At 37.6% G+C, this 15085-nt stretch overlaps 1 protein-coding gene across 1 annotated transcript in view; it reads left to right on the forward strand.

The window, feature by feature from the left end:
* The first annotated feature begins 268 nt into the window (after positions 1 to 268).
* The window catches only part of AKAP9 (A kinase (PRKA) anchor protein 9), a 117267-nt gene continuing 102450 nt past the window's right edge, over positions 269 to 15085 (forward strand). Inside the window, exons 1-2 of the mRNA XM_010131077.1 lie at positions 269 to 376; positions 463 to 654. Coding sequence (XP_010129379.1) covers positions 269 to 376; positions 463 to 654 — 300 coding nt within the window. The remainder of the gene's footprint in view (positions 377 to 462; positions 655 to 15085) is intronic.

A 15085-nucleotide genomic window follows, 5' to 3' on the forward strand; every position in this document is an offset into this window, starting at 1 on the left:
CAGTGTGGTACTAATACCGTGAGAGAGCCTTGGGAGACAGAGGATTAAAGATGCCTGCGGTGAGGTGCGTTTACCCGCTGTCTGAAAACGCCGGGCAGTACGTGGTCACCTGTAGGACCTCGCGGTGCGCGCTGGCCGCGGACAGCCCCAGGTGCCCGCATAGCCGCGTTCAGCCGTCACCGCCTCCTGGGCTGTCAGGCGGCTCAGACGGTGCCCTGCGGACTTACCGAAGTGTTAATCAGGGAGCTTATAATTTTACTCTTTAAGCATGGCTCAGTACCCACCGGCTGCAAAGCACTTCGCCTTCTGGGCAGCGGACTGGAGATACCACGCTCTAGGATTATCTCTTTTTTACTTCAAAGAAAGCTTTGGTGTGGTCAGTGAGATAAGATAATTGATGGCCAATGAAGTAATTAATGGTATTCGTAGGGAAATAAGATAAATTTAGCGTTATGATTACAGATACCGTCTGGTTCCTTCGAGCAGTCATTGCTAAGTGATAAGAGCGTAGAAGTTTGTCAGTCAGTCATTCATGCTAAAGATATGTATGTGACTTGGCAGGAACTAAGAGCAGAAGCAACAAGAGGGCAAGCTGAAGGTGGACCTACAAAACGTCATCACTGTCTTGTTCACGTTGTCTGTGGACGAGAGAAGGTAGTTTGTCTGAAGTATTGAGTAGGTAATTTACTGTATTGGACACAAACTTTGTAACTTGGTGTGTTTCTCTTTCTTTGAAAGAGTCTTCAAAGTGTGCCTTGGGAAACTCCTGAATGGGGCTGGATGTTTATATAGGAAAACCTATAATGCTTAGAATGAGAATGACACAGGGTTATGCAGTACTGTTAAAAGGCTCTGGGACAAATCAGGTACTGGTGCCCGTACATCCTGTCACACCCCGGTTGGTTAATTCTTTTGCAGAAAAATAAAACATAGTTTGCGAAGAAAATGAAGTAAATTTGCTAGTATTACAAACCACAAGAAGTATTTATCAAGAGAATTTGTGTTTTTCTGTCTATGTTGGCCTAGCATTAACATAGAAAATTAATGACATTACTGAAAAGTTAATCAAAAAGCAGAACTGTAGCAGGAATTGATGGCTTCCTTTTTACTTTGAGAAAAGACAGGTACACACTTTACTACTTTAATTTGCATTTTAGGAGCAATGCCGTAACTCTCACCCTTCTTCTAGTCTTTTTCTGACTAAAACCTAATGATCTTTTAAGTATTCACCTGAATACTTTCATATTCTAGGCTTTTAAACATCCTTTGTGGTTTAAGTCATAACTCTTTAAATGAGATGGTCTTTACATGGGGAGGAACTGTAAAAGCAGTGTTAATTTTTTGAGATTTTCTGTTTACCATTTACCTCTTTTTTTACATGTGAATGATGTCATTAAATGTGGTGTTCTGCAGAGACTAGGTCACAGTCATCCAGTGGCAAACATCACTGATAAAGGCAGAAAAGAAGAAATTGTGTTAGCAGAGAATGGAAGCAGTTGCTCCTGCAGCTGCTTTTCTCTTTTTCAAGGATACAAATGTATTCAGAGTAGCGTGACCAGTATGACTCCAAAAACTACTTGGCTCCAGTGAATATTTTCTGCAAACCACAGCAACAAGCATCCAAAAAACTTCTGAACCTAACCACTGGGGGTTTTTGTAATAAAATAGCTGGAAAAATATGTGAAGGTGTGTCTTGTTACTGCACTGAAAGTGCAGGTATTGCTATACTGCAGATACCTTCATTAATCTGCCTGAATTTATAAATTTTAAATATAAATAAGATGTTAAATAAACTGTGGGATGAATGTAGGTAATTGGAAGAGCAGTAAAAGAGTCTAGAAAGTGCCATGGAGGTGGCTAACAGTGGCATTATTATTCAAAATCGGAACTTAGATTCTTGCTTGGGTTTGTTTGTTTTTTTCTCAAAAAGTTGGAAGTAACTGCTGCCAAATCTCAGTATTTGCATTTTAAGCAGTATGAGCTCTCTGCAAAGCAATCGTGTTTCTGTTTTCTGAGCGTAACGATGAGGGGCAAGTGGCCCATGTGAATTTATCCTCAATGGAACTTTTTCTTGATGTCGTCTTGAGACACTGTCTCTCCACATAGATCTTTTACAGAGAAGTGTATTACAAATGGATTTTCTGCGAAGGAATTTTGTTTTGAGGCCCCCTTTATTATTACTAGAAATGGGAAGCTGCATTGTGAATCTTTATCTCGATCGAAAGGTGCGAAATGTACTCCAGAATGGGTCTCATTGGGAACACACAGCCTTTGGCAGTACATCATTTGAAAAATGGAATAAAAAGCTCCTCATAGCAGGCACACATGAATGTTGGTAAGACTCTGACTTTTGGAGACTACACCAAGACTCTGTTATGAAGCAGTTGGACCATATGTCGCTCTTCTGTCTGTAACAAACCTAGGAAGGCAAGGGAGACACAAAGTTAAACCCAGTAAATTACATGCTCCTTTTTCCTCTTTGATAGTCATTCATTTTCCTTTGTCCCAAGTTAAATGTGCTGGATGTTAACCCAGCCTCTATGAATGTCTCTTTCCTTTACCCATTTAAATAGTCTCTCTGTACCTTTATAGAACTCTTCTCCTCAAACAGGCAATTTCTTTATCTTAGCTTCTGATCTGATTATGGTGGAGCGAGAAAAATGTTTGTCAGAAAGGCTAGATTGGGGAAACAGGGTTGGCTGTGATGGAAGGCGGAGAGGAGAAAAATGTGTGCCTGCAACAGAAATATAGATGCATGTTGTTAAGTTGATCAGTGCCCCCAAGCAGTGAACTTAGAAATCGGTCAGATACATTTTGTGCCTTGCTTAAGAGAATCTAGAGCGTAGAATATTGTTGATGGTCTGAGATAATGTAGATACATCTTGTCTTACAAAAGGCTACAGAGAATGATCATTGAGGACCTTGGTGTGATATGTAAGTGCATACATACTGTGTGTGCATGCCTGTGTCCATCAGTTTGCTTGGAAATGTCATCTAAGATTACAGTGGGTACTATTTATGGTAGTTGGGTGTTTTAATTTTATGTATTTATTTAGCAGCTTAGTAGCTGGCTTATTGAAATGTTGGACTATTTGGATAAACTTTCAAAAGTATACAGCGTAGTTTGCTAGCTTCAAAATAAAAACAGCAGGGACTCAGACTCCCTACTGAAAGAATGGCTGAGGTTATTTAGATAAAGCTTTTGAAATTTTAAAAATATTTTGATTTAATTTATATGCACACACATGTGAAATGCACCACTATTATAACTGGTAGAATTAAGAGATATGAAACCATCAATAGCAAGTTTTATGGAATGGTCCATTTTACAGTACCAAAGTTTTATTTTCAAAGTATTTAAATATGTGCCTTGTTTCTGTTAAATTTGTGTTGAGGAAAGGGCACACTCCTTAGCTGTATGATTTTTTTCTGGTGTGGGATGGGAAACACCCTAATTTACTTGGTAAATTCTCTCAGGTTGGTCTGAGAGTTCAGATCTAATGTTAGAAATATGTAATTTAATGTCCTGATTTTCAACGGTTCTATGTAGGTTTGTAATACAAGCTTGTGGCGTTCAAAGAAATCACGTAATTGTTGAAGACCCTTATGAAATTAGAGAACTGGTTTAGTTAAACACTTGAGCAAGAATAAGCAGTGTAACTTTTTGAGCTATACCAGAGAATCACTGAGCAGATGGAACAGTGAAGTTGGTTTGGGAAGCTCTAATGGCACTTCGTGGACAAGTACTGCAGGTTGTCTGCCTATTTCAACAACTTATCTTCACAGATTAAATAGTAAAAAGACATAATTGCATATTTTCTCTTCTGATCATGCATGTAAATATTTCAGGTGGCTGAAGATGAAAATTACATGTATGAGTGTTATTAAAATAGCATTGTCTGAGAGTCTGAGAACGCTTGCTGTTTGTGTTCTTTAATCTTACTCTTTTGAGGAGGAGAAAAAGATTTTACTTCTTCATCTCTGGCCTCTTTGGACTGAGAAATTTTGGATTTCTCAAGGAAATTCTCAATTGAAATTAATGACTTAAGTGAAGCATGTGCCACAGTGATTAAAGCTCTAATTTTAAACCCCTAGAGGAATTCAACACACTCATTGTGTTTGTAAAACAGTCTGTTTAAACTCCCTGTAACTTGCCTGAAGAAAGAAAGCAGTATTTCAGTGGTTATTAAGTTTTTCCTCACAGAGGACTAATTAAATACATTTAAACCTTACGTTTCATTAAAGAGCTGGCCTACTAACACATCTTATTTTGCTTTCAGGTGTAGATTGTTGATTTTGTTTATCTTCTGTCTACCTCAAGTAACTTGAACAGAAATGATTTAGGCAGAATCCTGGAAGTGAATTTCCTTTTTAATGTGCATTTTCTTGCTCTGCTTTTCTCTTAAAATAAGAAGTCATGTTCGTTATCAGTATCACAAACTGCTAATTTCATCATAAAGCCCTAGACATTGCTGTCACTCTTCATAAAGTATTGAGGAGTGCAGCTTTATGGCTTAAAAGCTCAAAGAATGAGAATGATGCTGGGCTGTGTCTATACCCGAAGATGCTGTGTGCGTATTAATGGACAAGAGAGGAAGCAACTGGAGGGGAGTCTAGGCTAACTTTTGAAGGTCTCCTGGAAAGGCATGGGTGAGCTTTGGCTCAACAGATGTGAATGGGAATTGCCTAATCTCTTTGTTTATAATGAAGCAGGAGAATTCATGCTGTGGAACTATGGGGAAAAAAAAAAAAAACCAAACCTGAAATGAAGAAATGGGCTTTAAGGCAATTTACATGAGGGAGCCCTTTTTCTTACACATGAAAAAAAAAAAAACCAAACCTGTAATGAAGAAATGGGCTTTAAGGCAATTTACATGAGGGAGCCCTTTTTCTTACACATGAAGATCCTCCCAAACCCATACTTAGTTCCTAGACATTCCTCTTTTGCATTGCTAAGCTATTTCTTCTCCCAGGTCCTTCTGAAGTGTGTTATTTTGGCTCCGCTTCTTCTTTTACAGGCTTCAGGGTACTTTCCTTTGCATCTGTATCAGTTCTAAATGCACGTAATAGGAGGTATGGGGAAATGCTTGTGTGTGTTTTGATTATGAACATGAGTAAGCTTAAAAGCTGGTTTTTTTGTCTCGCAGAGAAAATCACAGATATAAGGACTGAACATTACCCTGGAGAGAAAACGTAATTTTAAAACTCTGAGTAAAAGCAGATAGGGCAGAAATTGAGTAGGGATGAGATAGACACAAAGAGCAAGGAGTTCACCTCAATGTGCGTGCTTTTATTTTGTTCGAAACAGTGGGTATCTCTAAATTTTGTTGTAGAAAAGTGTTTTATACATCTGCGATGTAAGTGTATTTTATCTATGTAGTTTATTGCTACATAAACTCGGATGAGAGATCGAACAGAAAGGTAATCTGTGGAACCGTTTGCAAGACCCATTCCATTTCTAATAGCAGAAGAATTGGGATGACTAGCTTAAATGTTGAGGTTTTTAGTAGAACTGAATTGGTTTTTTGAGGGTACTAGTACTAACTGCTCTTTACAGTTTTCTCAGTGTTCTTTTTTCCTTTAAAAAAAAAAGTAAGGTTTTTTTTTCCCCCATTGTGTTCAAGTTTCTTCTGGACTTTATTTGGTCTTTGTAAAAAAAAATAGTACTTGAATTGAAATTTGGATTTCAACTCTCTTTTCAATTGGCACTACTAGAACTCTTCCTACTTCTAAGTATGCTCTCCATTTTTCAAAGCTCTGAAGTAGCTCACTACCTTATAGGAGTGATGCTAGGTAGAATGAGCTTAAACTAATACTGCTTTCTTCTGAGGAAGCAGATAAATATGCAAAGTAACCTTTCTTCTATAGCCAGTTCAGGGAAAATTGGTCTTTAATCCAAGATGCTCAGTGAATTCCACAAAAACAGATAAATAGGACCACACAGTATTGTGAGTAGCACTAAGAAAGCAAGAAATTGCATTGTAAAAACACAATTTTTTTCTTGCTACTCCTTATGTAAAGAGAAGGAATTACAGAAAAGAAAGCATGAAGTTGTTCCTTGCCTACATTCAAGACTTTTTTCATTTTAGCACTAGTCTCTCCCTCATTTCTATGGTCTGCTTTCTAACTACTTATTTGCTTAGTATGGATGTTGAAATAGCAAAACAGAGGTAGCCACAACATTTGTGTTATCAGTATCTAGGGAAGTTTGTTTATACTGATTTGGAAATAAGCATGATCACCACCATGAATTCTCTCTGAGGTACTTTCAGTAAAATGTTACTGGTTGCTCTGAGGAAAGTAGATTGGACCTTTTGGCATGTGTAGCTGTTACCAGAAAATCCTGTATTTCTTCCTCACAGGAAATAACCAAACAAATGGGTTCTTTTGAATATTGATGTACAGAAATATTATCTGCAGGATAATACATGGTTACTGTAGCATCTTAGTGTTTTGAGTAGTGAAAAATCTGATGACGAGGACAAAAGAAAAAAGGCTGCTGAAGCAGGTTCAACTTTGTTGTCCTACCTCATATTGCAATATAAGATTGTATACTTATCCCAATTTAGGGGCTGAAATCTCTGGCTTAAACATCTGCCCCATAGCTGAAGATTTCAATGTATTGCTGTGTGTTTGTTTCAAAATAATTTTGTTACTGGTACCAGGTAACATGACACTTTGAAATTGCAAAGACATGTTGATAAATGGACTTCAGGTCAATAAAATGAATCTGAGAATTGCAGTCTTTTGAATACTATGCTGAAATGAAAACAGCTCTTGAAATTGAGAGACACTTATATGATGAGACACTTGTATGTTGACTGCCATGTGCTGGCCTGCTGTACTGTGTTGATGGTTCTGGTGTTCCTGTTTCTTGAAAGAAACCTTAATCTGCATTTTTACATGATTTCTTGAGAAGCCAACATTTTATATTCTGAACTATATTCCCTGCAACCAGTAGACAAAAGACAGAAGAATGAATAAAATTGTTAAGATTTCTAAAAATTCTTAGTTTCTTGGAAGTATGGAGTCAGTCTTCCTGCTTCCCCTCCTCTTCTGAAAAGGAACTTCAACAAGCTTCCAGACAGAACAAATTCAGTAGTTGTCAGCTGGGCAACAGATTGTGAGACTCTGGAAACCAACCACTAAGCTTAGGAAAGTGGGGGAGTGATCAAATCACAGTTGTAACAACCCAGAGTCATAGCATCATCACAAACTGAGCAAGAAGTAGTCTCTTGTCACGCTTCTAAATATCAGAACATGAAGAAATTTTAAGACTCTCCACAATTAGAGATAGTAATTTTAAAGAGAACATAGACCATTTTGATGATATTTCAAGGGAAAAGCATAGATTTTATGAAAACTGTACTGCAATGGCAAATTTACAGCATATCTCTGAAACTATGATCCTGGGCTCTAGAGCAAGAATATTGGTGGAATTGAAAAGGCGGAGTAGATGGGATTCTGGGACTAAATATGTTTCTGTGTAAATATTGATAAAAGAGGTGTTACAGAGAATAAGCAGAGCAAGCTGCATAAGAGCTTACTCAAATCTGACTTCACGGGTACGCTGTGATTTAACAGAAGTGGTTATCCCTTGATCCTGGCTTTGTTTTCTAAAGTTTTTACTTGTCCTTAAACTCTTAATTCTCTGTGCAGAAACCTCCTGTGTCCAACCATAAAACATGGGAAAAATATTTAAATATTCTTAAACCCATTTGTATTGTCTAAGTAAGGCAACTGATTTAACATTAGTTCCATGCATTGAGAATACATATTTTCAATTAAATGTGTATAGGAGAATGTCATCGTTTAACCCCAGATGACAATTAAGCACCACGCAGCCGCTTGCTCACTCCCTCCTCTCGGCAGTGGGATGGGGGAGAGACTTGAGAAGAAAGGAGAAAAAAAAAAATAAACTTATGGCTTGAGATAAAGGTAGTTCAGTAGAACAGAAAAATAATAATAATGATGATAGAGTATACAAAACAAGTGAGGCACAATGCAGCTGCTCATCACTTGCTGACTGATGCCCAGCCAGTCACTGCACTGCAACATCCCCTGGCCGCCTCCCCCCAGTTTATATACTAGGCATGATGTCATATGGTATGGAATACCCCTTTGCCTGGTTTGGGTCAGCTGTCCTTGCTGTGTCCCCTGTCTGATTCTTGTGCACTCCCAGCTTCTGTGGGCAGGTCAACATGAGAAGCTGAAAAGTCCACACCTCTGTGTAAGCACTGCTCAGCAACAGCTAAAACATCAGCGTGTCATCAACATTATTCACATCCTAAATCCAAAACACAGCATTATACCAGCTATAGGAAGATTTTTTTTTTATTCTAGCCAGAAAGATGACAGAGAAACATCTTACTATTACAGATAATACTCCACAACAATGATAAGAGCACCCTGTTTTGATATGTTTAGTAGTATGTTGTGCTAGCTAGCATAGTTTGCTGTGTTTAAAGAGATAATGGAAGTCCTAATACAAGACTCCTAAAAACAGGATGCATTTCCTAGGTTTTCTTAATTATTTGGAATATATTACAGGAATCCATTTGCCTTTTTTTTTTAAAAAAAGTCCATACAGAAGTCCAGAATTCTGTGAACAATATCAGTGTCTTTGTAAGCTCGTTTTTCTCTCATGATTTAGCAGCATGTAAAGAATAATACAGGCTTGTATTATTTTGACAGGCTTCTCAAGTCTTGCACACTGAGCATGAAATTCACGCAGTTGGTTCTTTCCTTATGTCCACTCCGCTTCTCACCGAGTGGTCTGTCACAAACCTGCTGAGCTTGGGGGCTTTACTCTCACTCTGTCCATTCAGTGCCAGACATGCCACATGGGAGGAATTAATGTAAAAATAATATAAACAAGGTGGGAAAATGATGAAGCCCAACTGAGTTTAACTTGTTTTCAAGTATTTTACAATTCAATAAAAACAATAATCAAAACCACAGACATTTTTAAAAATGAAAATTCAAAGTTTTTTTCAGTTTTTACACAGGGTTGGAGCACAGAGATGGCCAGAATGCCTACAAATAATCTCCTAAAAATATATCTCAATTCTTCAGACTACTTTGAAAATATCAAAGTTAACATTTGTGAAAATTTGCCTTTGACAACTGGGTGGAAGTCATCATATCACTTGCATTTATTAACAAGGAGTGGCTAATAGTCTCTGCTTAGCTTGAACAGAATTTAAACCATTGGTCTGTATCTGAAAAGCCAAAGCTGTAACCTCTCAAATTCTGTATCTATTCCATGGCACTCATTGACTTGGAAAAGATTAGAATCTTGTGTTGATTATCAATAAAGACTTATTTAGATATAGTCTGTTCATTCTAAAGGTGCCTTTTTCTTTCAGACTTCTTAGTTAATGAGAAATTTAATATGAGCAAAATTATTCAGGTCTTATTGTGCTTGATTCCATTCCTTTATTTTCTCTACCCTTAAATGTGGGGTTTTTTTCCCCTCAATTTTTGGTCTTTAAATATCTCTGACAGATACATTTTTATTAGAGGATACAGTGTGAGGAAAAAAAACTCTAGACGTATTCTGCATAATATAACTAAAGTGGTTTACAGGAGAGTAAAGATTTTGTTATAAATTCTTATCTTAGAAGGAAAAAGTTAAATTTACATGAATCAGGGCAACATAAGTAGTACATAGAGACTCAAAACAAACAGAGTTGATGCTTTTTATAACATCCACAAAATACTCTCTTCAACTCTTTTCAGCTAACTTCTAATCACTCTTCTTCCTTACTTAGTATATAGACTAAATGTTACAGTTCAGGAAAGAAAAAAATGCATTGTTGTGAAGTGTAGGAGGCCTGCTGATCAGGAGAGACAGAAGAGGCTGCAGCCCCTTTCATGAAGCATCAACACAAGAGAAAAGGCAAATGCTTCTGTGATTTCAGTTTTCTTGTGTTAGCTACATAGAGAAGTCTGGACAAAGCCTCTTTGTGTACAGATTTTCTGCGTTTCATTAGGTTACTGCATCTTTAAAGCCCTGTACCTAAATTTAATTAGTTAGAACTTGCAATTGACTATTTGCAGTGTGTTGTGGAAGAATGAACTATGTGACCTGGAAGGGAGTATTGATTAGGATTCTACAGGAATCAGCAATTGCCTGACTACAGTTTTCTTCAGATGTGTCAGGATTTTTCTTGTAGGATTCTAATCAGTGTTCATGATTCTTGAGAAACAGCTGTTTACCCCCAACCCTGGCCCCTGAAAGCTACCTTGATACTTGATAATACACTGTAACTAAGGCTGCAGTTGTAAGACTCTGCTTATATGCATTAGGCAGTCTCAAAAGACTGGCAGATTGCTCTTTAAAGGAAACAGACTTGTCTAAAGGAATTGTCAACGTTAAGGTCCTTGGGGATCTGTGAGACTGTTAATGTGAGAGTGCTTTAGGTAACTAGGGCTGATTCAGACAGATCTTCTTGCTGGAAGTCAGTGTGGTGTTAAGGTTTTTGACACTGTTTGAAATGGTCTTGTAAGCAAATGAAAGACTTGGTCTAGGTACAATTGTCATTTGATGGTTACAACTGAATAAAAAATTGTTCTTATTTTTTTTATTTTAATGCCTTACTCTCAAAGTAAGGGTCTTTCAGGGGCCTGTGTCACTCAGTATTTTCATTATCAGCAGTGGAAAGAATGTGTGGTTATACATAGACTGTCCTAAACTGAAGTGGGTGACAAACAAGGTGAAGAGGCTTAGAATTCCAAGTAATCTTGACAAATGATGTGGTTCAAAATGACATGGAAGCAGCGTTTAAGTCTGTCTTTGTCTCTTTAATGATAAGGACTATCCTTGGGCTTCTCAAGTCCCTGAGTCTAATGGCAGAATTGGAGGGAGCGAAGCATTATCCATGGTCCCCAGTTTGACCTTCTGTGCTGATACAAAGTCCAGCCGGTGGCCAGTAGTGTTCCTCAGATGTTGACACTATGGCTGGTATTGTTTGATGTTTTTGTTAATGATCTGGAGAATAAGAGGGAGAGTGCCTTCAGCGAGTTCATGGATGATACCAAGTTAGGGATAGTGGTTAATGAACTGAAGCATAGGGCTTCTTTTCAGAGAAACCTTGACAGTCTGGAGAAATGAGCTGACAAAAACCTCATTAAACTATAGCAGTATGAAAGATAAATGGTAGAGCAAAGTTCACATGCTTTCCCAATGGCAGAAAGAAGGAATTTCAAGTTTACATTTCATTACTAGGTTGTAACAGTAGCCTAAAGGATGCTCCAGAGATTAAAAGAAAGGGTCACGTTGTGTGATCTAACTTGCAGGAAGGGATCCTGTATTTCACAGTAGTGGTCAGCACTGTTGTTTGGGGGTCCTCCTCCTCTTCGAGGATATGCAAGTATAAACTGAAGAACAGATAGCTGAGGAACATCATAAAAATTCTGGTTTGTATGATCCCTTTGATGACGGGCAGGGACATTAATAGAGATAGCAATAGCACAGGGTTCTCCTTTTTCAATGTAAAATAATCATTTATATTCCTGCAGCACCCTCTCTTGTTTTCTACACACCTTCCAAATTACAGTGAGCGAGAAGGTAATTCTACAAATGACAATATCTCAGTACAGTCTGGGTGCTGATTAAGGCCAATACTATGGGTAAAAAAATGCAAAGACTTGTCATAATGCATGCGTACTCTGTCAGGGTAAAATTTATTTTTACAGGCAATCCCAATTTTGGGATGTTTTTGTTTTTCATGGGTTCTTTAAATTAAGCCAGACTGTGCTCTTCTAATGTGGTCAACTTGGGTAGGTAATATTCTTGCATTTTACTTGAAACAAGGTAAGAATGACTTGAAGTACAGAGTTACATTATCTGGTAGCACAATAGCCGTTACCTCAGGTGACAGTGGGCTGTTGTGATCAAATCTTTCCATGCTCTCCAAAATGAGTTTGTATTTTTGGGTATTGTCATCTTCTACTGAGGGTGGGGAAGAACACCTCTTTGATCTGGGCTATAATGTCCACGTAGCCTTATCTGTGGGAGGGAAATCGATTTCAAGTATTTGTTAGAAACTCACTCAAATTAATGAACAGAATGCCATAAAACTGGTGAAAGTAAATTTATTCTGGTCACTTTCCCCCAGTTGAAAACATAAACATAATAGTGGTTTGCTTATAAATGCTTCTAAGACAGAATATAAGTCAGTCTGGTAATACTCAAAATCAAATCTAGTGCAAGTAATGTGTATTTAGAATCCTACTGTTAGAAACATTGAGAATCATTACTTTCCTTCTTGAAGCTTTTTATTTTCTGGTTTTATAGTTATGTGTTAATGTTAAAAGATCAGTCTTTATAAAAATGTAAAATGTCAACCTTAACGCATAAGACAATAAGCAGAAAACAGTGTCTGTGTTACAAATATAAACTTGAAGATTGCCAGTAATTTGATTGACAAGCACTGTGTGGAGATACTGGCAACTGTTGCTTTTGCATACTTCTGTATTTTTATGGTAGGCTTCTAACTGGCAGGCACAGATGGCCAGAGATTATGATTTTTATGCGTTTCCGAACTAAAGGAAACGTTTATATGGTATTTAAATGGCATTGTCTAAATGTAAAGTGTTAACTACTCTATATGGGTTTTTATTTTAGTTGCTTAGTATGGGATTTTTGGAACCAACTATTTTAATATTTTGTAAATATGAAAGGTTTCTATGTCCAGCTTTTGAATAATTGGAAGATTTGTTCTCAAGTGACTTCTTATTAAGTAATTGTCAAGGGTTAGGGTTGGACTGGCCAATAGCAGACAGTCTCTATTAACCCCTCTCCCTTCCCAAAGGAGAAGAGAAAGGAAATAAGGGAGAGAGACTTACGGGTTGGAAAAGAACTAAAAGAACTAAAACTGTGTTAATGAAACAATAGTAACAATAAAATTAAATATCTGGAAAACCAATATTGAACCCAACCCCACAATGGCAATCACCATCACCACTGATGCTTCAGGGCAGACACTGGGGAAGACCCAGACTCAGCTCAGCAGCTAAGATGGGAACTAGACTCAGGAGCTGGATTCCAGAACTGGATTCAGGTGTGCACGGATTGGCATTGAAGGCAGAATGGACGGAGTCCTCCTAGAACACCAGCCATTGAAGAAGAGAGCTTGACCCTTGTGACCCCTCAGCTTTGTACCAAATGTGACGTCTATGGGCTGGAACACCTTGCTGGTCAGTTCAGGGTCACCTGTCCTGTCCGCTCCTCCCCACAGGTGCAGCCTCTCACTTACTGCACCCCCACCGTGGCACACAGGATTGAGCAGTGACCTTGGTCTGCACAGGAGCAAGTACAAGCCAGAGCCTTTCTGCACCCCAACCCCTGGCAGTAACTGTCAACATCAAGCGTTATCACTGCTAGAAGCAGACACTGTCTGCAAAGATGTGCCGTTACCTTCAGAAAGTGCCGTCACTTAGAAAAGACTGAGGTGAAGACTAAAATCACGGAGTTGAGAATTGGTTTTGTTTTAGCTCCAACCGGGATAGTAATCAATGTTATTTTGTGATAGTAGCAACTTTTAAAAGCTTTTCCTGAAAAAGCTAATTAGATTTGACACTATTGGGCCGTCCTCTTGTGAATAATGAAGAATCTTGTACCACAAAGCAGAATTGGTTGTTTTAGTGGTACATCATAAAGTATTTCAGACTGCTCTAACCCAGAGTTTAAAAGGATTTTTAGAGAAAACCTGTGAACTCCATGAACTGCTGTTTGAAGCATCAAGATTGTTCTGCCTATTCCAGGAAGTTCAGTGTACTAAAAAACTTTTCTTTTTTCTCGGAATCCTAGAAAAAATTAGTACTAATATCAGTTTTCTAGGATGCGAGTTCATAGCTTTTATTGCTATGCTTAGTAGTTTGCTAGAAGCTTCTAGACGGGCTGGTAGAATTGAGTGGCAATAACAATCTGAAGACACTCTATAGGAACTTTTTTATGGTAGTATATTTAGCTAATTTATGTAAAGTCAGTGTACTGTTTCTCTCTGATGTTAACTATGCATCATACTGTAACTATAGGGGTCCCGCAAAATAAAAACATCTCCTGTGTTGTTAAATGAAACTAGTTTTCTCATGGATGATTTGCAATTGTGTGTGGTTAATAAGGATTAAAATGGTAATTGAAGAGAGGAATTACTAAATACTGGACATGAAAATATTTCGTTTTATTATACCAGAAGGAAACTTTGCTCTTTCCAGCATTATCAAATTTTATAATGAACTTAAGCCTTACTTTGAGTTCAGGGAAGAGACAGACACATGTTTTTGCTGCCTTCTGGTCTTAGGAAGGTTTTCCTAAGGTTATCTTCTGAGGAAGAAGGGCAGCATGTAAAGAAAATTACTCAACAAAACAGAAATTTATTAACTTTTTGGGTGCATGTAGTATTTAATGACATGGTTTCATTGCTTTTTTTCATTTCTTTTTCCTATTCTGGAAGACATTTCTTTTCACTTGAATGTTTTTTGAGACTTATTTATAGTGGAATGAACATGCTTAATGTTTAACTCCGTTACTGTATTGCAGTTGTTTTCTGAAAATAAATTGCTGCACTGAAAGAACTTCAAGAGATTAATTGAGTCTTCAGCTGTTGATTTAACTATATATAGTTAAATTGCTGATATAACTATATGCTTGTTAAACAACAGGTGCTAAAACAGTTGCTTTAAGAAGAAATAGAGTGAAGTAACTACCTAAACATCGCTCAGATTATTAGTCAATCTTTTTTAGTGATACAGAAGGCAACATACTTACTGACACGTGTCTGACTCTGCTGCTTTCCAAAAATTCAAGTTCTGAATAGATTAGTGATTTAATGCCTGTAGTTGACCACTAAGTTGCTACTACACTGTAAATCAAGTTTTCTTTTGCAGTGCAGCAGAAGCTTGTTATCTGTGAACGTCCATTCCTTCTTTCTTTCTTTCTTTCTTTCTCTGTCTTTCTTGTGGTGTATGGTGTTCACCTGTATGCTTTGTTTAAATAATTCGTTGTGAATTGTGCATGAAGTATGGTTCCGTAAGTAAGAATGAGTAAAATTGGTCCTTGTTGTAATTCTCCAGTACT

This window comes from Buceros rhinoceros, unplaced genomic scaffold (assembly GCF_000710305.1).
Source record: "Buceros rhinoceros silvestris isolate BGI_N320 unplaced genomic scaffold, ASM71030v1 scaffold8232, whole genome shotgun sequence".
Classification (NCBI taxonomy): Eukaryota; Metazoa; Chordata; class Aves; order Bucerotiformes; family Bucerotidae; genus Buceros; species Buceros rhinoceros.